Raw genomic sequence first — 26,110 nt, forward strand, 5'->3', positions numbered from 1 at the left:
GTGGATTCAGCAAAGTCTGCCCTTTAACAAATAAAGCTTTGGTTTCAAAGATTTGATTAGGCTTAATACCATTAGGGAACCATTACTGATTTTATGCTGTTGTTGTTACTGGTTTAACTATCAATTTCTGAACCAAAAATTGCAGAAGTTGGCTTGACCAAGAGTCAAGGTTTAGGAATGCAAAAGCAAATCCAAGGTACAGATGAGCTTCAGATGTGGACAGGCTTCACAGGGCTTACTAGGCTCCCCAGAGTTTGTCAGGTCACAGAGGCTTTTCTTCTTGTGGGTTGTGCATGGGCCCGGTTGTTTCTTTGCATTTACTGTTTGTTTTGAACACTTGTGACCTTAGCCCAAGCAAGTGGAACTCATACAAGCAATTATTGCATGCAACAATTAAAAAAACCTCCCACCAACCTTGGTTTATTGTACACCATTTACAAAAAAAACCAAAACAAATGAAAATGATCTTCTTAATCAGCAACCCTTGATCACCACCACGTGTTTTTAAAACAGCCAGATGTTCACAGTTTAAGAAGCCAAATAATACTACTACTTTTTTGTAAATGTTAATGGTGAAAGAAGAATAATAATGATTTTAGTCAATCATAATTAGTACTTGGAAGTACAAATATAAATTAAATAAGATTCAAAAAACTTGTACAATAAAATCTGCTATAAACAAAGCTAATTAAAAAGAACTGCTCTCAACCTGGTTGCGGGTTTCATCTTGTTTTAAAATTAAAAGCAGTATTTATTTTTCTGAAGCATCCAAACGAATGTTCATATCCAGATGTCCTTACAAAGAAACATGGTCTTCATTCTTCTTTCTTTTTTTAATCTGTTTAAATAATATTTTACTTCTGATTGTCCTTTTCTTCCTTGGCAATCCTCTTTGTCACACCACTGAAATACTTCTCACGGAAAGAATTGTGTCCCCTGTACGGCATATACTGACCATCCAACAAGTGAGAGTTCTCATCTTGATCCTGCATGGCATCAAAAGGCAAACGTTAGACTGAGGGTAGTGTGTTCAGCACGTATTGCCACCACTTTGCTTCCAGACTTTTTCAAACCATTATGCACACGGATAAAGCAGTCAGGTTTTGTTTTACAATTGAACGGCACGCACTTGTCACTGAAAATATCTCAGCCGACATCACCAAAATCCCACCCTTACATGACTAAATGAGCACAGGTACTGATGCCTTTTCTTGGTCTTAAAATCAAGAGTCATACACGGTTAGAAGGGGAAAAGGGATTTTACCTTGGTATTTATTTTAAGGATCCTTAGGTGCACACGTCCAGGTCATATATATTGGAATGCACCCCACCGAATACATATCCCAAAAGATCTGGTATAACATTATAGGTTTTACTAATTAGCATATCTATCAAAGATTCCCCAATGAGAGGCTCTAGTGAGACACCCTCCCCAAGGAGCCTTCCCCTGGATGGTTCTATCTTAGTTTACAGAATGTGTTCTGGAGAGGACCTTGGGGTCTGGGACACACTGATCCCTAATTACAAAGCTTCTAAAATGTTTAGTCTCTTAGCTTGACAAACAAGTCCAAGAATGTAGGGAAAAAGCACTAAGAATACAGAAGTTGTAAAAAGGTATAACAGGGGTATAAAAGAAAAGGCAAAAATCTTCATGGCATCAGTACCATGCCACACAGACTTCTACAAAGGAAAATACATAGGTCACTTTCCAGAAAAAGTACTGTCTGGAGAATTCAGTCAGTCAGAGGCCTGTGGAAGGCAGGTACAAACAGAAGAGGCACACAAATGGCTAAAATGAGTTCCTACAGTCATTGAAGCACATTCAGAGAAATTTTTTTGTGTGCAGCATTCATATATTTCTGAAAGTTAAAGTTGACACAGTAAATCCCTATACATAATACCTATTTGACACCAGCCAAGAACACAGTTTAGAAAATTGGCCCACTGTATATACAAAGCTTTAGTTCATTGTGTACTGTGGCTTTATACAATTAAGATACTTGTCAGCTAACATTAGCAATGCTGTAAGATAAACATTACATCAAACTTTAATCCAAGTGTTAAAGAAAACTGATGGCAACTTCTAAACAGTTTTATGCTTCTGGGTGATGTCAGTTTATTATTATGCTCAATAGCAGGAAGGAATGGTGACAAGCAGCCTCACACAGAACAACTGAACGGTGCGAGGACAAAATAAAAACAAGCACAAAGCAGAACCAAGCCTCTATTTCACCACGTGTTTCTTCTCAATTTTTTTTAACCAATGCAGTAACATAAACATTGGTTCATTACTTCAAAAAGTTTACAGTTATTTGTTCATACTTGAAAATAAAGTTTCTGTGGAATGCTCTAGCATTAGTAGGAATATGGAAGTAGATTTTAGTCAGTATTTTCATATTACAAAAGTATTACAGTGCAAAGATGAACAGAATCCTAGTGGACAATCTCTCCCTTCAGCTATTTTGTAGCCTTTCCAGGTTTTAACCTAGCAAGATCAACACCTCTCCCAGCTTCGGATATCCTAATGAGCATTCTGAAGGAATGAAAGAAAAGGTTTTTCAACAAAGCAAGACGCTCGTGTGCATGTAGAAGGGCCCTCTTCTGGACAAAATGAGATATTACTGTGAAGTAGCTCTCACCTGCTATCCCGGCAGACATGAGGAATTTGACACCAGCTTAAATTAACTTGCTAAATTTTCAGTGCCAAGTAGATATCTATTATGTAAAGCATGTACACCAGTAGCAGCAGCTCTATTTAAATACTGCATTGTTGGAAAATAGCAAAAGAAAATCACTTCAGGAAACGCACTGCAGGCACAGTACTATCTGTTGTCTTTTGGTCACCTGTGAGAGACTGCCATCTCCATGACTGTTCTCAGGCTGATAAACAACAGGCTTTTAACATGTTTGTGAAAAAACCCAAAATTACAAAACTACTACAGACAGGCAGGAAACACGAAGGATTTAAGACAGTCCTCTCACAGCCAGCCTGTACCGACTTCTCCAGGCCACTCTGAGGAACACTTTTTCTTCTCTTGAAATTGCAGGTCAGAAATCCTTCTTTGACATAAACATGTATTTTTATATCACTGGGATGTGTTTTAACAAGAATGCTATGTAATTCACTTACTGTGAGAAGTGGACGGGGTATCTGACCCTGAAGGATAATGATATATGGATCAAAGATGTTTTAAGATAAAAATTAATCCTCACAATCTCTAAGAGGTCACGCATTCATCTTGATTCTATAGGAAACAAAAGGCTGATTCAGGGGGAAGGGATGAGGGAAGAAACTACCCTCTCCTCTACCTCTGAGCTGGTTAGGGCAAAGAGAGGATGTGCTGTGCAGAAGAACAAACTTCAAGTAAAACACAGGTGTAATAGGGGCGTCTGCATGCACCAGATGGAAACACGCTTGGTGCACCACTCTACAGCAGAATCTCACCTCGAAAATCCAGGCCTCATCAAAAGCTCTGCAAACACTGCTCACTAAATGAGAGGAGATCTGCAGTCAGCCATGGATTTCTTAGGAGAGATTACAAATGAAGTTCCTGGCCCACATCACAATAATTCCAGTTTAAGAGGTTCCATTCCCTACCTCTCCCCTGTACAGGCATGACTGTCTAATAAAGATCGTGATTGCTTAAAAAAACAAAAAAGCAAAAAACCCCAAACACCAACAAGAATGGGAATTGCTCCTTAAAAAAGATAAAAGAAAATAAGAAATCCTGAACTATTGGGAGATACCAGTCACTGTTGAGAATTACTAGTCAAAACAGTTTTATAGGCAGCATGAGAACTGATCAAAGTAACTGAAATTCTTGGATTTCAGAGACTAAGGATTTCCAAACAAATTCTAACTTACAGTATTTTGTATCAGGGAGCTGAATGCGTACAATGTGAACACCAGGAGATAGACTTCATTTAACTCTACAAAGAAAATAACTTGTCAAAAAAATCTTAATTAAATCATTTGTTCTAAAGGCAACACTAAAATAGGTGCTAGAGAACTCAAATAATGAAGGGGAGAAGAGAAGGGGATGCTAAATGGTAACAAGAAAACTTTGTTTTTCCTTAAATCTTGGCAAATATTAAGTGACATTCTAAAGATTTTTAGTAATCTAGCATCTCCCAGTTCAGCTTCAAGGTAATTACTCACATTTAGCTTTTGTTTTAAAAAAAGTCTTCCTAGCCTTATCACTGCTTCCTACCACTCCACATCTGGTGCTGGACAGTAGCTATAGAAACCACTTGTACTAATGTTATACAGCTATAAACAAAATGGAGCAGTTACCAAATGGGGGACAGCAGAGTCATATATCCAGGAACAGACACCGCTAAACTCAGTAGGAAAAATTTTACGCCAGTAACAACTCTGGAGTGACCATGTGACATGGAAATGCTTGACCCATTCAGCAGGGTGGGTTTGTATGCCTGGTGCTTCATAGTCCCTTCCTGGGCAATCATACTGTCCTTCAGTCAAGTTTTCAGTTTCATCTTATTACATAATTTCTCTGCATCTCTCTTGGCATTAAGAAAGTGGGATGCCTTCCAGGGAGGGAAGAACATAGATAGGGCTCTGGGCAGTTGCCCCTGCCCCACCCACCCTGGGTTTTGGGAGGACAGTGTACAGAAGTGCTGTGGGGGAGGCGGGAGGGGAGTGTGCATTTTGGGGTGAATGCTGTACTGGGAGGAACAGTGGTAAAAGCTGTCTGAAATGGTAATTAAAAAAAACAAACCTTAAATGCTAAAAACCAAATAACTCCTCTGCTCATACTGTGCACATGCTGGAAAAGCCTATTCATATCAACACTGAGTTCAGGAAGAAACCTTTTCCAGTTGGCACAATTTCACTGTAAACTTAAAAAAACCAGACTGGATACTTACAAGACAGGGAGTTATATACCACTTTTGTGAGGTTTTTAATTCAACATATGATCTTCATGCTTATGATTTCTCATGATAGATCAATACTTCACCTAGACATACTCACTTTTTGCCTTCACTTTGATCTCCTTTTCATTACAAACAATTCCAATCAAATTGCACCACCAATTTCACCAACTGACCGAATTAATTTCCAGTTAAGAGTTTATTTGAAGTGTTAATAGTGAAATCAAAATTTGCTGTGAAATCTGCAATTCCTTATTGGTGGCAAACACTGGGGAAACCGAAGAGCCGCATAATAACAGTAACATGATTTGTAACATTTCTCAGCCACTTGCAAGTGCTGCACTAAGCTGAATTAAAAGGCACTTGAGGGCCTGTTACAAACCGGTTCAGTAAAGCAGACAGGAACTGTCTGGAAACATAAATGTTTGGCATATCCATAAAAATTCACTCTTTCGTTTAGGAAAAAGAAAAGCATACAAAACTCTAACTATTGAATTTTATGATCATATCTGGTGAGTCACAAGTATCCAATTCAAAGGTTGCTCAGGATATTAAGACAGGAAAAAACATGTTCCAGGTAAGGGACACTGGTGTAGGGAAATCTCAGACACCAAAACAAAGTCCTAAACCAAGCAGGCAGCAGCCAAGGATTCAACATGCATTTTGTTCTCTAGACAAGTTTTGCATCATCAGAAAACATACATGGGTTCTGGTATCTTTTAATTATCTAACAGACATCTGGAATACTGAATGTAAGCACATGCACAGTCTTATCTAAGCAGCAAGCCTGCCAACAAGTCTCAGGTGCTCAGAGCTAAACATTTCCAGACATGAACCTGTCAAACCATGTACTGAAGAACAGGTGATGCACAAAAGGAGAGTAACAAATAACGAAAGTCTATTTGCAGGAGGGTGGATATATTTTTTAGGTTAGAATATGTTACCCTACAGCACTGGTAGCAATAAAACTCCTGTCAAAAACCTCCCCGAACACCCTGAGACACACGTCAAGAACTTTCATCATTTACCCTCCTGGTTTGCTACTGATGAAGTTGGCAGCTCTGAGGCTGAACTCCACACAGAGTGTTTATAGAAGTTCAGGTGCTGCTTGAGAACTGCAGTCACCATGAGCATTACGAACACAGCACTGAAACCCTGCTGAGTCATTAGTGCAAGCGCCACACAGACACAGCAGTCTGACTGTATCTCCTGCCATCTGAAACAGCTCCTCCAGCTGACAAGGAGTGTACTAAAAACGCTTGCTCACTCCATGCATTTTCATTAAGAATTTGCCTCTCATGTGTTTAGCATCTCTTTTAACAGTATTAAGTGAGAGAAGCAGCAAGAGTGGAAAGGAGAGCTGAATGCAATATTCCCTGGTTCCAATGCCTTAGTGTGTCACCAAACAAACAGAAAACAGAGCCAGTGTGCTCTGCTGTACTTGTTACAATTTCAATATTATTTCAAAAGCTAAAATGTACCACTCTAAAGGTGAAATAACAGAATTTAGTAAGGTTTACCTGTACTGCAAGACCCACAAACACATTTAGTATTTACTTGGGGATCGAGATATGCTTTGAAATCAATGGAAACTTGGGCATTAAGGTAAAGCCTCTGTGGATGGGATTCACAAGTACCCCTAAGTTTAAAGATCTTTTTCACAATATCAAGGGGCTTTTTCAGGATGAAGAGCTTACCAAAAACTGAGAACAAAAAAGAAAAAACCAAAACCAGAACAGTCCCTTAAATCACTACTCAATTTTACAAAAGCTCTAACTCTGATCATAAAAACCAAAGCGTGACAGAAACAAGGATCAATGCTGAATAGCACGAACTTGTCACGAACACAACAGGTACTTTTTTACACAATATAATCAAGAATTCAAGCTTACCTTGAATTCTTTCACCTTTTCCATGGTTATGAGGCGCCTTGATGTGTGGCTGGAAAGCATCTGCTCACAGTTGCTAATAAGTTTCAGGCACGGATGGCGGGGAATGATCTCTTCTGTATATCTGGAAGAAATAAACATTCACGGTGCTTTAGGCTCATGAAGTGCAAGACTAGCATCTGAAACAAAATTCTTACAGACTCTTTACAAAAAGGCCCGCAGTAGAAAGTTGTTATGTACCTGATTAAATAAATACAGATATTGGTGCTCCAGAGTTTTGACATCATATATTCCAATCATCTTGACATGCAGTGTGTAGAATAAATTACAACCTCACAGTAAAGAGACACTCCCCCCCATTTTCTACATGTATTTAAATTATGTTAATGTATGCACACACGGGCCTGCCTGTATAATTTCAAGTAGAAAATATCTCAGCCAGCCAGGAATAATAACTTATCCAGTCAGAGCTGTGATTTTAGAAACATATTCCACAGTCAACATATATGAAGTTGCAGGAATAAGAGACTTTACTCTGGCTCCCTAAAAGATCACTGCACTTTAATTTCAAATCTTATTAAGTCAGCTCTTAATAGACAGTGACATTCCTGAACTCCAAAATTTGGTGTTACAAATTTATCTCATTATAATTACTTTTTCTAATGGCAAAAAAAAAAAAATCCACTGTCATTTAATATCAGATAGGATTTAATTATAAGCCAACATTGCTGCTATCTAAAGAAGCAAGAGTTAGTGTTTTAAATGCTCTACCTCATAAGCATACTATTTTCTATACAAAAAATGCTTTCTCTAGATTGCTTTTAATCCTTCTATTTCTCCAAATGCTGAAAGAGAAATTTAAAGATTTAAGAGCTTTGCATGGGACTACAGCAGCAAGAAGTATTGACCTAGCTAGTATGATAAATATGCAACGAGACATCCTTCCTATATACTGAAACATAAATCAGTCATTTATTCTTAGATCTTGTAATAAGCTTTCATGTAATAGTTACTAAAAGATAACACAGAAAATGGGTTCTGGTACTGTTAGGGACTATGATTTTGTACAAAACACCTGCTCCTATGATTCTCCAATGTTCGGGGGTCAACAGAAGTCAGACATTGAAACGCAGAACTGAACAACTTAACACCTATGACTTGAAGTTTAAAGGTACAGAGGAGGAGCTTTACATTTTTCCTGTAAAGAGGTGGATGTTCTGAATGAAAGTAAAGGTGTTGGTCTGGGAAAAAAGAGAAGTCAATGTAACAGCTTAAAATAGGATCCATCTAGGTGCTGGTGGAAAACTTGGCATTTCTTAAGATAACAGTGAACTGTTAAACAAGTCACTCAATACCAAATACAGATCTGCAAATAAGAAAAAACTCAAACAGTACTGCCTCTTTGCTTTGCTCCAATATTTCCAGACCACAAAACTACCTTTCAGTCACTTCTCATGTAGAAACAAGTATCTGCTTCTGCTAGGTGAAGTCAGAACATGCTTTTCAGAATGGAGAATGAAATTAATTCTCAACTGCTTTTTCTATTACACAAGACTTCTGATGCATCTAGTACCACCAAACTGTCTCTTTCTCTTACAAAGGTAGGCACTCTGCCACAACATTTTAAAAGTTTCTCTCCATAATCGTATAGAAGGCTGACTTTAATGGAATTACAAGAATTTGGACTCAACAATGATTTCAATGTCTGATTGAAAGAATAAACTGTGGAGTGAGATGCTATCTTGAAAAGGGAGAGATCATTATCACTTTGTTAAAAAGCCTTTTCTGTTAGCATTAATGAATGTATTCCTACATTCTTTCAGGTAAAACTCAGAAACAAGTAAGAAATACAGAAGCAGTGGTTTTAACAAACATTCAATTCAATACAGTTTCGGCTTTAATTTAAGGTAATATACAAAGATCTGAAAAAATGAAACTGAAGGCAGGTGTTGCCAAGGGATATTTGATAATGCAACATGTTAGCAGAAAGTATCTTCTCTTCCCCCCACTTACTTGCTTTAATGCCCCATGTTCATTATTACAGCTGAAAATAAACTGACTAACCTACTATTCTATGCCAATTCTAGCAACTTCAGTATTTCAATTCATAGTAGGATGTACAAATTCACTTTATAAGAGGCAAGTCAACTAGACCTCCCCAAAACAGCAGCTGAAACTGATCCCCAATGTGCAGTTCCCTAGTTATCTGAAGTGAAACACTTTACACTGCTGTAGTGAGGAAGCATGCTTTTACCAAAGTTCAATGAGCAGACAGAAATACTCTGGTATCCTGAAGAACAAAATAAGTTCAGTAATTTTAAACAGATTTTATTGACATGAAAATTAGCTATAGTACTTTCAAGTGGCATTCACTGCTTTGTCTGTGAATTGTCTTACAAGAAAAAAGGCCGATGATACCAATTCTATTATTTACTAAAAATGCAAACTACAAAGTGCACTCTCCTGTTACAGAAGCATGTAACAGAAATGGCTCCTTTTGATTTCCAAATTTTCAAAACAGCATGTGGTATATAGGACTATCACAAGCCATTTCCATGGTGAAACCAGGGACAACCACCACTTTATATATCAGTATGGTTTGACTGTACATAGAAATACATGACACTGCAGAAACTACCTTCAGAGCACATCTGTATCTGGAAGCCACTTTGGAACAGCTACTGTACATCAACTTCTCACTTGACAGTGAACACTTTTTACAAAAACAAAACAAAAAACCCCCTCACACCTAATCTAAGAGATGCTGAAATAAGGCATGCAAACAGCTGTTTTTCCTTATAAACTCAGTTCTGATCCCAGGCTGCACTACTGAACAGACAGGATCCCACAGTCTCTGCTGGCCTCTCTCGTCCCTAACAGGGCTGCTCCTGGATGCTTCCTTCCTCTCACTGCCATCTCTTGGTCACTTGACTTTTGTTTCTCAGCAGAAAGCTAAATCAGTAGCACCAAACCCCAAAGAACCAGGGATGATTTTTACACACCTCTATCAATTACTCTAGCAGAAACATGTACTAATACTAGCCTTGCTTCTACTGTCTTAGAAATCTATCTGCACCTTGAAAGTTTAACTTTTTAAGCTTAAACCTCAACCCACTGAACATGCATTTGCAATGACAGACAAAGGCATTTTCTGTTTGGTAACAGTCAAGAATTATCTCCACTCAAAAGTTTCGTTACAAAATGTGATTTTCCCCATATAAAGTTTTAAAATATGAGGTCTGGGCATTACTCTTAAGTGCTGGTACTATGGAAGCTCCAGCTGTCCTGTGTCCCAAAGGAAAGCATCATCCATTCTGACACACAACACATCAGAAATCAACAGTACATACTCAGGCCTGTATATGGGCAGCCAGTAAACCAATCTTCCTCCCATCACCAGATGCTCTGCCGCAAACTTCAAGAGGTCAAAAAAGATGTCACTTAGATGGTAACTGGATGAAACGAAGAAGTGATTTTCTGTGCTACACAAAAAATGTACAAGTGTAAGTGAACACAAGAGCACAGGTAAAACCTAAATTTTTAATAATAGTAATTAAAAAAGAAAAACACTAAACCACAAAAGCACTATCTGAGCTTTGCAAAGCTACCTAGGACAATCCCAGAGCACAACTTCTACTGTGAGGAATACAACTTCTCAAGTGCCCCTGTAACTGTCTCTTTGACTTCCACATGTATTAAAGATGAGTCTAAAGAATCACAGGTATGTTGGCAATAGTTATTTTGCACAGCATCTTTCTAAATAAATTAGGGCAAAAGTCAGAAGGCAGGGAAGACCAGGCAGTGGAGAAGCCATGTGATACCTCTGAAGAGAAAGGAGCAGCGGAAAATGCAAAAGAAAAAAGGTTAAGGTAAAATTACAGGTATCTCAGACTGATTTTGCAGCCTGAAGGGACCAAAGAGAACTTTCTGAGAATAGGAAATACAAAGTAATGGTGGCTCACAGAGGTGAGAAATAGGATTCAAAATCTGAACATGCACGAAGGATAAGGAGGGAGAACAAAACCGAGAAGATTTCAGGAAGTGACATAGTGATTTTGCAAACAGAACAAAAAGGGGTTTCCTTCTTTAATTATAATTGCCACCATTTTTTAACTGCTGACAGCCAACCAAGAAGTAATAAAGATTCTAAAACTGCAACTGGGTTTCCATTAAGACATTTATATTCTACAACAGATGAGACAGCTTCCCTACCTTCTTTCAACTGACTTAACTGTTTCCTTTTGTGATCCCATTCTGCGAGGAGCTTCTCTGATACCGTATGGTGCTAGACAAAGCAAAAGCAAAAGATGCAGAGATGAGAACCTCACCCTTTGTCTAAATAACATAGAATTACACCATACATACATAACAGTGCACAAACTGTCGCTTGAACAAAGTTAAAAAAAAAAAAAAAAGGAAAGTTTTTACAAAGTTAAAGTCAGTAAGGGAAGTTTCAAGATCTACTGAAAGTTTCTTGCTCCAAAAAGTTATTTTTAAACTGTTTCAAAGATATCCCTTCAGCTGTAAGAGCTTCTAGCAGCCTACATGTTTGCTACATGACAAAGGACAATGTTGTGTTGTTGGTTAAAAGATATTCCTTAGATTTCCAACTGGTATGTGGTAAATAATCCCATCCTTTTTTGTTGACAGACACAAATATGTCCCCTATAGCACTTAACTAACCTTTTTCAAAATTAAATTAAGTATATTGGAATTTCTTGTCATCACATTACACAAATGGCAATTCTCACACATAAGAAGAACAAGAGGACGCCATTTCTCATACATTTTTTGCACATTTCTAATAGCGTAACATACTTATTTCATGTTCAAAACATCTGAGTTTGTGAGACTTGTTTCAGCATCATGGAAGCACCAATGTAACCATTGCAGAAGTTTTACAAATTGTTTCACACTCAGTTCTAAGTCCATATTAAAATTCTACACTGTCTTGTTGCCAAGCAGGCCAAATAAAAATTAGCAAGCAACACACAGAGAAAAGTCACACTTCCTATTCCTAATTAATACAAATGTGTCATTGTAAAAGCCAGCACCTGCGATCAGAAACTGCTGTACCAACGTCTTTCATTTGTTCTCTTGGTTTCTTTTCCCTCTCATACACGACAAATGGTGTTCAGTACGGAGGTTTCTAAAAGACCAGAGGATCCTTTCTAACTGCTCCTGCTCCCAGTAGTTAGGTGTATTGGAAACACACCAAAATTTCTCTTTGGAAGCATCACATTAAGCACTTAACACAAGTCTCCAGAAGTCCACCAGAGATGCATGGCAGAGTCCAATGTGCTGCCAACAGCAATACAGACCATTCTGGTAAGAAGCCTCTATGCATCAATCATGTTATGCTTTTACTGAAGGAGACTTCTTCTAAGGATGATTTTCAGCCATGTTGATTTCTGCTGGTGAACATAACATTCTCTCCATGGAAGAAAGTACCATTGCCAGATTTGTTACACATTTATACCTATCCCTAAAATAAATGCAGACGTCAAATGCAGATCCAATTTCCACAGTGATGCTCCCAACAGTCATCGCTGGAAAGGTAGAAGCTGCAGGCCTGAGCACTCGTCCAGACATTTAATCAATGTACACAGGCAATAATGTTTTAGTCACTGTTACTGGGCAGCAAAAGGCAGTAACAAACTCACGGTCAGTAATGATTGCATCAAACAACATCCCTTCTCTCCATATCGGTCTTGAAGAATCAGCAACAAGTGCATCGAGGTAGTATTTCTCCAAACCATACTGTCGGAGATTAGCTCTGATATTTTCATCTGGCCCTCTCCATTTCTGGTTCTTTCTGCTTGCCTTGCCTGGGAGGGGAAGGGGAATGGAAAGGGGAAAAAAAAAAAAAGCATACTCAACAAGAAACTATTATCTAAGAAAAGCTTTCATATACTCTACCATTTAAATTAAAGGAAAATAATTAAATGTCACCAAAATAACCTGTCAAAAGTACTTGCAATAAACTTCTCAAGTAGTAAAGAAAAACAAAAACACATGAGAAAAGTTCTCCTGCATGATCTGCATAGGGTGTCAAAGAACACATTGACAAAAATGCTGGTTTGCAAGGTGCTCTCTCCATCCACCAGACACAATTCTGTCCACTAGGTCAAATATAATTTGCATATTTTCAGAGAAGTAAGAACAGGATTAGGGTTCCTGGGTTAGGTTATGAAGAGCTTCTTCCCACATCACAGGTTAAAAGAGCACACAGCTGTGGTAATTATTATTTGGAACATTGTTTTGGTTTTCATTATTATTTTTCAAAAATATTTCCTGCTTAAAAATAAGATAATATCTTAACTAGGATGTATGTAAATTGGTGAATAAAAGTAAGTATGCCCAAAGAAATCCTGTGAAGATTAATGTTGCTTTAAAATCCACTAAGTATCATCCTCTACCATCAGTATTCTTAAATTCCAGAGAGTAAGATTTCAGTGCCTTGGAAACACGTAACATACCTAATCCATGGATTGTGTTGTAATCTATATCAGTACCACACACGTATGCCCCAAAATGTGCTGAGGAGATTAGAAGGCCACCTATACAGGGGAGAAAAGAGGAAAAGTATAAACTTCTGTCATAAACATGTTAGGATTTTTTCCTTAGGAACTTCAGGAGTCTACACCAGCAGCACACTAGACCCAAGGGAAAAAAACCAAAACAAACACTAAAAACAGAAGTAGAACTATCAACCAGTTAGAATCACTATGTAATTATAATCAGACATAATAACACTAAGTCCTTTGTTTGCTATACATGATTCTCCTTATCTTAATATGCCCTATGTCACTCCTTATCTCTGGAAACTGTCCAGGAGTTTTGTTTATGGTTTTCTGTATTTTAAAGCAGTAAGATCCTTTAATCATTACACAAACCAAAACTTTTGATTCTACTTTGCAAGGAGCAGAATTTCAAATTGTTGCCAAACAATTTGAAAAACCATCACCAAACAAATGGCAGTCCTACTATGTCTGTTCTCAAAGACAGTTTCTTTAACTGTGTCTAAAAATCAAACTTGTGTAAGGTGGCTATTCCCCTGTTGTAAGAAACAATGGTCAAGAGCCTTACAAATGTCAACATCTCCAATGTAAATATAAAAAAAATCTGTTTTGAAGTGTGAAAACTACACACAAATGCATTTTTCTGTGAGTATGCTGCCTATTTTGTCAGTAGTTTTACCAGTGTACTTATTCTGTAATAAACCCATTTTTTTCATCACTGCTATTGCAACCCACCTTCCTAATTAAAAAAGAAAAAAACACCCTACCAAAAAAGTGTGATTTCCCCTTGAAACTGACAATAGCTGAACAGCCCATAGAAAAGAGTAAATGACATTACCTCTTTAACAGCTTCCAAATGAAACAATGGACAGACTGCACAAGATGACCAGATACCTGTGTGGTCAAGTTATTAATAAAGAGGTCTGTGGCTACCAGAATGGTTTAGAAAAGAACAGCAACTGAGAACAAGGCTGTGAACCCCACTGATGTCAACAGTCCTGCTAAATAAAGGGGATGACTGTTGCGGGATGAAGGGCTGACAGTGTGCAAGCTGCCTGGGGAGGTGACACCAGTTCTCCCATTCACCAGGAGCATGGAAAGAAGCATCTCAGGTAGCTGCACTGTCCTGAGCCACACACTCAGCACCAGCAAATCCCTAATGTGCACTGTGTGCACCAGAAAACTTCTACACCATCTGGTAACAAACTCTACCAAAACCAAAGGTGAGCAAGAACAAAAGAACTTTTAAAATTCCTCTGCTTTTTCTTGTGAAATGGATCAGGGAAAAACAAGGTTACTCACCCCAAAGGAATCACCCATTTCCCTTCTTGGTTGCAATCCCTCAGAACAGATGGGCAGTACATCCAGAGGGTCAAGACAAATTTAGCTAGCCCTGACCCCAAGTATGGCATACCACCCAGTCCTATAAAAAAAGTAAGAAGAAAGTCCTTTGCCCATCTAAGAATATTTTTAATCACAGGATAAAAAAGAAGCTTGGAAATCATTAATTTACAGCTTTTAATATATCTCAGCTTGTACTAGTTCAATTGTGTTCCCACAGAAGGTGCATGAATACTTAAATACCCTCATATGGCCAGCCCTTTGGTCAGTACATGAAACAGATGCATATAAAGGGTTAATCAGGGAATCACTCTGTCCCTGGTGACTTTTAGCAGAATGATGGTGGCACAGAACTTCATGCCCTTCTATCTTACACTATTCTTCCACCTCTTCAGCACGGATGAAGGCTGGTCCTCCAGGATCTCAAAGGAAAAACAATCCTGTCATTTGCAACTGCGCAGTACCACAAGTATCCTCCAAAGGCACTATCAATGACATTTCTGAGATAACCTGAACTGACTGTCAGGAGGAAGCACAAAATATTTAGGTAAAAGACTTGATTTGTTTTCCAGAAGCTTCCAGGCCTCATTCTGCCCAACACTGAGCAAAGAATATCTAAACAGTTTATGGAAGTTAAAAACACAATCTTGGCCATTCCAATTCTGCTCGACAATAATAAGGGGAATCAAGTCTCCTAAAAGCCAGCCTGGTCAAAGAGCACTTTGTATTCCAAGGACAAATGTCAATTGTCCACTCTTACACTAATGTGAGAGACTTATGATTTGGCTTAGGCAGCAAAAAATAGTTTGTTTCCAACAAGCAAGAACCATTTTGCAAGGCTATTCTGATTTGGTATTATTTACTTTTTCAGTGTAAAAAACCAGGCAGAAACCCAGCCAGGTAACAAAGCTGCACTGATAAGGAAATCTGAACTGCAGTTCTTCAAAATGCTAGTCAGATCCTGAATATATGTTTTTCCAAACTCATCAGCTTAAAATCACTGCATCACTCTCAACTCCAAACCAGTTCCCAGAAACTCCAGTGACAGGGCACTGTTGCACTGACAATCTTGAAAATCTTCTAAAGGTCCTCAGGAGACAACTGAAATTCCTGGGGTTTACTCAACAGAAGTGCAAAAGCCGCTGTTATTTAGTCCTAAATACACTCTACTGACAAATGGCATGCCACCCAGTATCTCCAGTGTCCCCTTTAATCTCTAGCCTTTATATTACAAATATCTAGAGGGAAAAAAACCTTAAAATTGTCATTCAAACCACTAGGCAATTTGGGTAGAACTTTGAATATGCTACCTTTTGAACTGAAACACAACATTTCTTTTGAATTTCTATAGCTTCACCATTTCTATACGATTTTTCTTCTTCTGTCTTTGCCCTTTCTATTTTTCTTCAATTTTGGCTCCCAAGAGAAAGAATGCTCTCAGATTTTTTTTCATTATTTAAGTTAGCAGATTTTTACAATAAGTCAAAAAGCCATAAACACCAAAAAGAAACCAACTGCTCAGAGATAAGTACAGGAATTTCCTGAACCTTTCAAAGGACAAGCACAAGGAAGAGGAAAAGATTTTGTAAGATATTATTACATACGAAAAAAATCAGGTCATATATGAACAAAAATCTAAGACAAAACCAGAGCTCACCAAACCCTTCGGTTACTGAAAATATTATATCCATGCTCTGTTTTCTATGGCACAGAGAAGACACATGCTAATAAGAATTTATCCTACTAGTGACCCTACTAGTGTTGTCTTCTCTCTGCCTAACTTCTCTGAAGTGATTTCTGCAGAGAATTTTCTTCATTTTACCATTAGTGTAAGTATTTTTAAATCTATGCTTCTCACATGTGGTCACCTTGATTAAAGTTCAGCAAGTTGAACACGAGTCAGCAGTTCCCTGGCAGCCAGGAGGGCCAACTATGCCCTGGTATGCATCAGGGACAGCATTGCCTGCCAGGCAAGGGAGGGGTGACTCTTGGGGTGTCCTCTGCACAGACAGGAGCTGGACTCCAATGATCCTTGTGGGTCTTTTCTGACTCAGGATATTCTATGATTCTATTCTAGGATTCTAAAATCCAGGTCAGAAACACAGCCTTTGTTATCTTTTTGAAGAAACTACTATAGGTATCTTAACACAATATACTCTGGTATAATTATATGGCACAATCTGACACAACAGATCAGCTATTTCATGTACAGCAAGTTTCCCTGAGGCAAAAAGTACTTCTGTGCCATGCACAGCAATATGTGGAATAAAAGCTCCCCCTCCTGGCTAAGGTAAGAAAAGTTCAGCTGGGGAAGGATACCTTGTGAGAGCAATACTTATCCTGAAGATGGGCTGTAACGGAGCAACAAAGTGCTCCTCAAAGAATGCTATGACCTCACTGTTGCTATATTTGTTACACGACCACAACTGCCCTGAGCATTCCCCTAAAGAGCCAGCTCCAAAACGCTGCTCTTCCTAATATCCTGAAAGTGACTGCAGGAAGTGCTTGAGCCAAATTCCAATTCTCGGTCACTTTGATCTTAAGCAGCCCATGACACACATGGATTGGTGTTTAAGCCATGTGGCATAAAATACAACAGTGAAGACAGACTTTTTAGAAGTGCAAAATAAACTACTTACATCTTTGGAAGTTGGTCTCTTTCCCCCAAAATCCCTTTCAGGTTAACAAACCATCTATTTTATAAACACCATTTTGCCTTTGGTATCATCTCAAATATCAGCTGAGCACCAGAAACCATGGCACCAGGTAAAAGAGTGGTGCAAGCACTAACACAATCTTCCAATTTTTCCCACCAGTTGAAAAAAATATATATACCTGTTCCAACAAATGGATCATATACAACATCGTTGGGTTTTACTCTGGCGTGGTTTGCCATGATGAAAGACAGGCAGGCATCCATGCTCGTATTCCCAATAAAGTGTCTCTTCTTTACACTGTAGGATTCAATGAGTTCTCTTTGGCCATCTGCAATCTGTTGGAACATTTAAAATCCCTGTCAGGTCCTGGATACAAGACATAAACAGACACACTAGCAGACTTGCCTTAAGTGACACCATCCAAGACCACATCACCTTGTTTTTGACATCTGAAAAAATATGACAGACTTCTTTCCAAGCAACAGATCTCTTGGATCAACATCTAGGTAAATTCTTCAAGACACAGGTTAAAAATATATAAACATTTTAGAGGGAAAATTCTTTCAAAGAAGTTAACAATTAGAGTAACTTTGCTATTATTCTAAGAATCTGAAAAATAATTCCTGGCAATTCAGAGTTAAAAGGATTTCAAAAATATGAGGATTAGAAATGCACGTTAACACGTGTGCATGCACACACATGTTTAAGGTCATACAGAATTTCTTCACTGGCATTTCTGTCCCACTCAAAATCTAAATTTAGGATAGCGTTGACAGATCAGAATTTAAGGGAAAAGCAAAAAAATACCAAATGCTAACATTTTTACACCAGACTTCCAAAGTATGCTGGAGAAGACCAAAGCAATCTGGAACAAAACACGTTCAAATACTATCCAACACTATACCCCCCACCTCTGCTCAGCATCAGTCTTACTGGGTTAACAAGATACACTTGCCTATTTTTTTCAGGTTGGTTTACTCATTTTTAAACACTTGGGGAATTCAGCACAGATGTGACAACAGCTGCAATGTTCTGCAGCATTGCCACAACCCAGGGTGCTTGCACATTAATCACATGCATGGAGAATATTCACAGGCTCTAACAGATCACTTGAATCTCTAACTTCCCTGTACACAAGCCACTGACCATAGCTGTACAACCTCTGCAGCGGTTCTCCCTCCTTCCAGCTGCCCTTGACCCAGGACACTGCAAGCACATATTCCCATCAGTGGCTAGTGTCATTCTGGGAGATATCCTTTGAGAAGCCACTTTTTCCTCACAAAAACATGAAAGACAAGATCAAATTTCCTCAGGATATCCTAATAATGCAGCAGGTTTAGAGTGCTTATGGCCAACAGGCAAGAACATTTGTAGCAAAGACCACAGATGACAGGCTTCAGAGTGTTTTTGTACTTGGTTCTTTCTGCACTGTCAGTGTTCCCTCAGGCAGGTATCTGCCTGTGGGCTGGACCCACTGATGTCCAAAGCCTCAGGGATCAGTCTACACTTTTCCACAGAGGTGCCTGTCAGGATCACTTGAAGCACTTAGAGAATGCTCCAGTGAGGCTGATGCCACTCAGCAGGCCCACTAGCCATCTACAGCTCTGTACATCTTTCTATGTGTTTCAAACAGGTGGTTTCAGCTGCAGCTGTGTCCAAAAAAATGTAACACACCACCCTAGCTGTGCAGTCTCACCGCTGTGCTGAGTTCTCTCAGTCGGTGGCAAGATAAAAGTGTGTGGCCAGATACAACTTCTGTAGTGGTTTGGTCCAAAATACTTATTACTGTTTACCTTCTGTGAGATAAGAATTAGGAGAAAGCAAAGCAGGCACAAAACTCGAAAGAATATAAAGAAGTTTATTAACAGACCTAAAAGAAGGAAAAAAAAAATAAAATCAGACCACACCTTCAGAACTCTTCTCCTCCCCCCACCTTTCTCCCTTCTCCCACTGACAATGTAAAAAGACAACCCTTGAGATGTCCAGTCCGTTTACCACTTCCATAATAACCTTGTTCAGTTCACTTAGGGAGAGGAGTCTCTCTTGCTCATGCTATGGAGACATCTCCACAAGAAGTTCTCTCATGGTTTCAGTATCACAACGAGACAGCCACCCAGGTGGGTTCTCTGCTCGCATGTGAGAGTCCCCCCAACTTGCAGCTTTCCTCACAACTGCTTTCGAGGGTCCAATCTTGAGCTACTGGGGTACCATTTTAAGGTTGAGCTGTTCAGAAACAAAAGTTTTCTTCACCCATCTCTGGGAGCATCTTCATCTCTAAGAATAGAGGCCCTCCTCCTTTCCTGGGAGCAGGGGGAAAGGTGGGGGGAGGAGAAGAGTTCTGAAGGTGTGGTCTGATTTTATTTTATTTTTCCTTCTTTTAGGTCTGTTAATAAACTTCTTTATATTCTTTCAAGTTTTGTGCCTGCTTTGCTTTCTCCTAATTCTTATCTCACAGAAGGTAAACAGTAATAAGTATTTTGGACCAAACCACTACACTAAATTGGTGTTTCCGCCCAGTTACAAACTGAACCTGCTACAACTTCATTTTTTTCCACCTCTAAATTGTTCAGTAAAGACACTTTTTCCTAGTCACAGTAAGGACTCCTGAGAGCATAAAGCATCAGAGCACTACACAGTGACAGATTCAGACAATTGTATTTTTCTGCTTCTATTAAATGTCAAAACATTTTTTTACATTTAAACTGAAGGACACTCTCCTGAAAGCACAAACTTATAAGAACTGAAATAAGCATACTCACCCATCTACCAAAATATAGATGAATGGGCTCTTCTGGAACATCATTTGGGTTCATTCCATAATCTTCCAAAATCCAAAAGATGTGTTCTGGATTCTTTAAATTTACTTTTCCTTTGAATGGAAGAAATTCAAGGGCCTATACAATAAAGAGAAACAGAGTAAAAAAAACACAGGGTCAATTTTTTAAATAGGTACCTTCCCCTACAAGAAAAAAAAAACAAAAACAAAAAACCTACCAAACAAAAAAACAGCAAAAAACCAAACCACAGTTTCAATTGTGAGAAATGGTATATTAGTATTAAAAAGTACATTCAATTTTCTCTGGATTTTTGAAATGCCTTTCTTGTAAATAAAAATAGCTCAAATGATTAAGGATTAGAAATCAGGACCATACACTTTTTATTAATTGAACAGAACTCAACTTTAGAAGAAATTAACTGTGCATATTAATTATGCAATTTTCAAGCTATAAGAACAACGGGATGTGAAATTTCAGTGACGTGCAGCTACAAGAATTTACATACTCAGCATTATTTCTTTTACACCAAAACTGAACAATCAGGGAAGAACATCTACTACTAATACAGATAATTTCAGTCTCTGTAAATGAAATAAATTGAATAAATAGCTGCCAAAATAGAATGTGGAAGAGCAGAAATAAACGGTAATTTGGAAAAATTTTCTAATTAAAATACAGATATAGTTAGGAGGAGAGCACAAGTGCAGACAAGAGCATGATGACAGAACAGGAGATCAGCACACAGTCCACAGCTTGCAGCTGAAGTCACTTGTTCCACATTCTTCAACAATAAAAGCCTAATAAGGAGATAAGTAACAGATTTTCCAGAAATCTAGCACTTAACTCTAGCCATTTGAATCTTATATTTTTGAGCAATAAGCTTCAGTTTCCCTAGCACACTGGGCTGAAATCAGCAGTGATATTTGTTTGGCTTTGTAGATGCCCTACAGAATCAGTTAAGAGGGGGAAAAAAAAAAAAGTCGTGAATTCTGAGGGAATGTTAATTCAGACACAAAGATCTCATTTAGACCTGATAAGACATAAGCCATAAACTTCCTTAAGATCTTCAAGAAACCCAAACTTAAATGCACTGATAGCATGGAATAGGAGCAACATGAATAAATTAAACTAAACAAACATTTCTTAACCATCTACTTACATCAATCTTTTTTATTTTCTGTGCTTGGGTCAGTGTTTTATTAAATGTATGAATATGTATTTTGTAAGTAGAGTCTGACTGTAGATACGGAAGCTGAAAAAAAAAGGCAAAGACATTTTTATTAGTACAGATGCAGTGCTATTCAGTGGGCTTACGGAACCACATTATCCAGATTCTTTATATGCATACCATCTTGTCTGCTGGATAGCTCTTCAAAGATGCATAGAGCTCCCCTGAAGATCTTCCATGGCCCCACAGTTCAAATATAGACCTGAAATTACAAAGTTTTTGAGAGTGCAGTCACACAGCAGGGAAAATGCCTTACAGATACTTACTCCTTTTAACCTTCTTAACCAACATATTTAGGCTTTACTTCATGAAGTGTTAAAGTGTGGCATTTAATTCTTGACAAATGTTTTAATTTTTGTTTGTAACAAGGACAGGCTTATTTTTAATTCTAGGCTGATGTTTCACTGATGCTTTTCTTTGTTTGGTAACATGTACCAAAAGTTTCAGAGCTTTTCATATTGATTAGCAGTGCAATGGAGGTGCTCCAGTGATCTTATTCTAAAACTAACACTCCCTACAACCAGCAGTAGGCCAGAAAAACAAGCCATGGGCTAGTTATGCTTCCTACATAAAATCAGCATACATTAGCTGAGAGAGCACAGTGTGCAGAACATCTGCAAGCTGTTTTGTCATACTTTACTTCCATAGTTGCCTACAGCTGCTTTTTGATGTGCACTGCTCCATTCTTTAGGCAAGAGAGGAGAGTCCAAGTCATTTTAGGTAAAACTGAATACCTGACACAATAAGCACTCAACAGGGACTATGCATCACTCTGCAGAGGGGCCCAAGCTCTGAAGAACACAGCACAAACACCAGAAATTTAGTATGGTCAGAGAGACATAACATACCTATGCTGCTTCTCATCCTGAACCATACCTCAAGGCCTCTCTCACGTGCCTCACTGGAAAGCATGTTATTCAGACACCTCTAAAAAGATGAACAATCACTCTCCAGCATATTCCTGTGCTCTTGAATTTCCCAGAAGGGACCTCTGCTGCAGCAGTCTGAGCTGAAGGCTCAGATGCCAGCAATAAGGGAGGGTGGCACAACCTTTCCCTTCCAAAAGTGATTGTCAGTTTTTACATATCACTGGTTTTACCTTTTAATTCCATACATATTTTAGAACAAGCCACTAACTCAACATTATTCACGGCACATAAAACATGAGTGATGCTACAAGTACTGTCTCTGGAGTGAAGAACACCATTTTGAGACCCTGAATTGATCATACACTGAGTAAAGAGCACAGGCATGCCATGCAATCTGACCTACAAGAGTCCTACAGGCTCCAGTAACATCTTCTCAATTCTAGAGGGAATCAGAGACTCTTTATTTTATGACTCCATATAAAATTAATATTTGTTACACTATAACAGAACAAAATTCCACAGCTTATGTTATTATTTATAAGCTTTTTCATCTCTTACTTGGCACATACTGTCCGCTTCATTAGACCCCTTGCCATCTCTTCTGAAGGAATATTGAGAATCCAGAATGGAGACTGCAATCAAGAGAACGTAAATGATGCAAATACCTAGCTGGAGGACGTCACATGAATTACACAACTACACAACTCTGTTCTATAAAAACAGAACATGCATACTAAAGATCAAAAAAATTAATAAAAAATAAATACGCTAACTTTAATCATACACAGAACATGGGGATAAAATAATTTATTTGAGACAAAACTATTTACTCAGCTTGAATGTCTGAGAAATTCTGTTATGTATTTAATTTTTCCAACATAATTTTGACTTGGTAAAATATTGTTTGCACTTCTCTTGATTATTCATCCTCTAAAGACTGAAAACACCTTGTTACACGCAAGCAGTAACTAAATCCCAATAACATTCTCTGACCAAGCACTGAGACCAGAATCATACAGCTTCCGAGCTGCACTCCTCATCTGTCTCACTGATTTTGAGGCAAACACCAATTCCAAACTGCTGTTGAGTGTTTTCACGATTTAGCTATCCTAAAAAGCAAGGAGAGCCTCCCAGCAGATGGCACTGCTTCTTTTCATGCTGGTAAGTGAAGACATCCTGAGGTGCATCATGTGCATCTTTTTTTCAGTTCTGAGTCTTTACTGAAATTGAGAATTCCTAATTTTTGGGAAGATTCCTGATTTTCCTAAGAAACTTCAATATTTATTCAGCTACCTACATTTAACAAAAATACTGTGAAGAACATACTTGCATACCATACATACACTCAAGTAAAATATTTGGCCCCAACTTACATTTACACGAATTTCCTGCTCGCCACTGAACTGTCCACCACAAAGGGAGAGCAATGATGTTATTTCCTAAAGTGAAAATATAAAAGTCAGGCTTTAGAATCATTAACTAATAAAGAAAGAAAAAAAAAAGAGGAAAAGAAAGGGCAGCATAACACAAATTCTAGTGCAGATGGAGGATAGGGCAGAAGTTCACAAGTAAATTCAGATTGTATATACTGTTCATGGACTGAAAATTAAGACTTTCCTGCTATAAAAACAACTTTCTCTGAATTCATTGGCAAATGTCAGCAATCAAATCCCACTGTTTCGCATTTTCTCCTTCATCAGAATCTTTACTGTTCAATCCTACACTCTCACAACAATACTCCTCTTACAATATTACCCACTCTCTTCTTAATATATTTTCCAGACTAATTCACATAAAAGTGATGTTTCACTAGTAACACTGACCCAGGGCCAGGATCAGCAGATCATCTGGCTAAAAAATCTGTCCTTGCTTGTTTCATAAAGTTTTTGACAAATCATGTCCCTAACACAGCTCATCACAAAATCAAACAAGCTGAGCAGTCACCACAATACAAGAAAAGGGAAATGGCTCTGCTTTCTTCAGCAGCTATATCAACCAAGTGTCACCAAAACCTTGGTATTAAAAAGAAGAACTTTCTATGTTACATATGTATCATCTTCTTTTTACTTTATCTGATGACCTTTCCTAAAGAAAAATGGGGTTGATCATAATAAATACATAAATTCAGGTTCCAGTCCCACAAAGCAAATAGTAAAAAGCAATGCACAGAAAAAAACCTAATGAAAGCAAGGAAAATAAATTATTCAAGACACACTAAACATTTTGTAACATGCATAATGATGACCTACCAATTCTAACAGAATAACTCTGTCTTTCAGCACTATTTTAAACAATAACACACTATCCTGGATATTATTAGCTCTTCTAAACGGTGCCTAGAAGAGCCCTTAGGGTATCAAAAGTTCTTAAAGTGTATGGCAACTCTGTAAGTTATTATGGGAAAAAAAAATAATCACAATTCAACTTTACAAACTGCATGGAAACAAACACTCAGGATCACAAGCCAAAAGCAAGCAGCCCTCAGTGCTGCCGGTGTGAGGGAGCCTCACAACCAGGACACTACCAAGGCCTTGGATATCTCTGCTCCATCCCGGTCATGACACAGGCCCTAGAACTTCAGAGAAGCCCCATCCCTGCTGCTCCCCAAATCTTACTGCTGAAGACCAAGATACCTGCAACCCTCCTGGCCTCACACATCTCCATAAACACGTGGGACAGAGATCACAGGCTCAGTTTGGCTGGAAAACATCTCTGCAATCATCGAGTCCAACCGATGAGCGAACACCACCCTGTGAACCAGACCATGGCACTGAGTGCCACATCCAGTCTTTCCTGGAACACCTGCACGGACGGTGACTCCACACCTCCCTGGGCAGAGGGCATCGGGAGGGCACCTCCTGCGTGCCCAGGGTAGCACCAGCCATCCCTGCACTCAGGGCACACTGGCGGGAGCTGACATATAACTTAAACAAACTTTAAAGTCACCAAAGCCAAAAACTTGAAAGCACTTTTGTAACCCCAGCTTCCACTTCTCTCATGGAGCCCCAAGTACTCTGCTGGGAACCTCTCCTAGCGCCAGAGGCTCTGGAAAAGCGAGTGGCAAGGAAGATGCTGCCCTAAAGCCACCACGCGGAGGCTCTCCATGAGCCTGGGGCAGAAGAGGGAACCTCATGCCTGGGGATCCCTTCGCACAGGACGCGGGGACCGGAGAGGGAAGGGGCGCCGGGAGCTCCTCGCTCCCGGCTCTCCCCGAGAGAGGTGATCCCCGCCGGAGTCCAGCTCCCCCGGGCACACCCGCGGCCGCGCTGCCCAGGAGCGCCCCGGAGGAGAGGAGAGGGGAGGGGAGGGGAGGGGAGGGGAGGGGAGCGCCTCGCCCGGTCACTGCCCCTGGCCCTTGTCCTGGCCGCGATCCCAGCCCCGCACAGTGCTCACCGGCAGGCGGAACTCAAGGTGCTCCTGCGCCAGCAGCAGCAGATAGCGCCGAAGCGCCAGGGCCGCCAGCGCCATGTCCGGCCATCCCCCGCCTCCCGCATGCGCCGCCGGGCGGGAGGAGCCCGGGAAAGGGCGTGTGGCGGAGAGACCCCTGCAGCCCGTGTAGCGCCGAGAGCGGGGTACGGGGCTGCGCGAACTCTTCAGGAATTACTGCTCATTTCATCTCCTCGTCATTCTCCTTGTAGTTTTACTTTGGGTGTGCTAATTTATCACGCACGCCACGTGTCAGTACAGCAGTGCCTGCGTATGGCTTATAAATAACTCCATGTACACTGGGGACACTCTCTCTCAGGGGTGTTTCACTGGCAGGAGCGCGCTGCGGCCTCTCCCGGCCACACTTAAGGATCTGGAGCATTCAATAACATTAAGAATTAACAGGTGCCAAAGGAGTCGCGTTCGTTTTTCCGTGGGAAGGAGGTCAGCGCCGGCGGCGTGGGTGTCGCAGCAGGTAGAGAAACACGTTCCCAGGAGAGGAGCAGAGG

The 26,110-nt window shown here is 39.5% G+C and overlaps 1 protein-coding gene across 1 annotated transcript; it reads right to left on the reverse strand.

Moving 5' to 3' along the window:
- Positions 1 to 393: 393 nt before the first annotated feature.
- TRMT11 (tRNA methyltransferase 11 homolog) lies at positions 394 to 25,728 on the reverse strand. The gene is made up of 13 exons (XM_010402149.4): positions 25,569 to 25,728; positions 23,549 to 23,614; positions 22,734 to 22,807; positions 21,427 to 21,508; positions 21,238 to 21,330; positions 20,061 to 20,195; positions 17,480 to 17,636; positions 13,262 to 13,342; positions 12,446 to 12,610; positions 10,995 to 11,067; positions 10,133 to 10,264; positions 6,786 to 6,906; positions 394 to 986 (listed from the first exon to the last, which is right to left on the reverse strand). The coding sequence occupies exons 1-13, from the start codon at positions 25,641 to 25,643 to the stop codon at positions 855 to 857; spliced, it is 1,386 nt and encodes a 461-aa protein (XP_010400451.2). The 5' UTR covers positions 25,644 to 25,728; the 3' UTR covers positions 394 to 854.
- Between the last annotated feature and the right edge of the window lie 382 nt (positions 25,729 to 26,110).

This window comes from Corvus cornix, chromosome 3 (assembly GCF_000738735.6).
Source record: "Corvus cornix cornix isolate S_Up_H32 chromosome 3, ASM73873v5, whole genome shotgun sequence".
Classification (NCBI taxonomy): domain Eukaryota; kingdom Metazoa; phylum Chordata; class Aves; order Passeriformes; family Corvidae; genus Corvus; species Corvus cornix.

Bases quoted from the DNA above. Each gene is read 5' to 3' on its own strand.
- TRMT11 (XM_010402149.4), bottom strand. From the start codon at position 25,643: ATGGCGCTGGCGGCCCTGGCGCTTCGGCGCTATCTGCTGCTGCTGGCG. The intron at 23,615-25,568 runs GTGAGCACTGTG...TTTTCACTTTAG, and splicing joins ACCTTGAGTTCCGCCTGCCG to GAAATAACATCATTGCTCTC. The intron at 12,611-13,261 runs GTATGTTACGTG...TTCCCCTCCCAG, and splicing joins CAACACAATCCATGGATTAG to GCAAGGCAAGCAGAAAGAAC.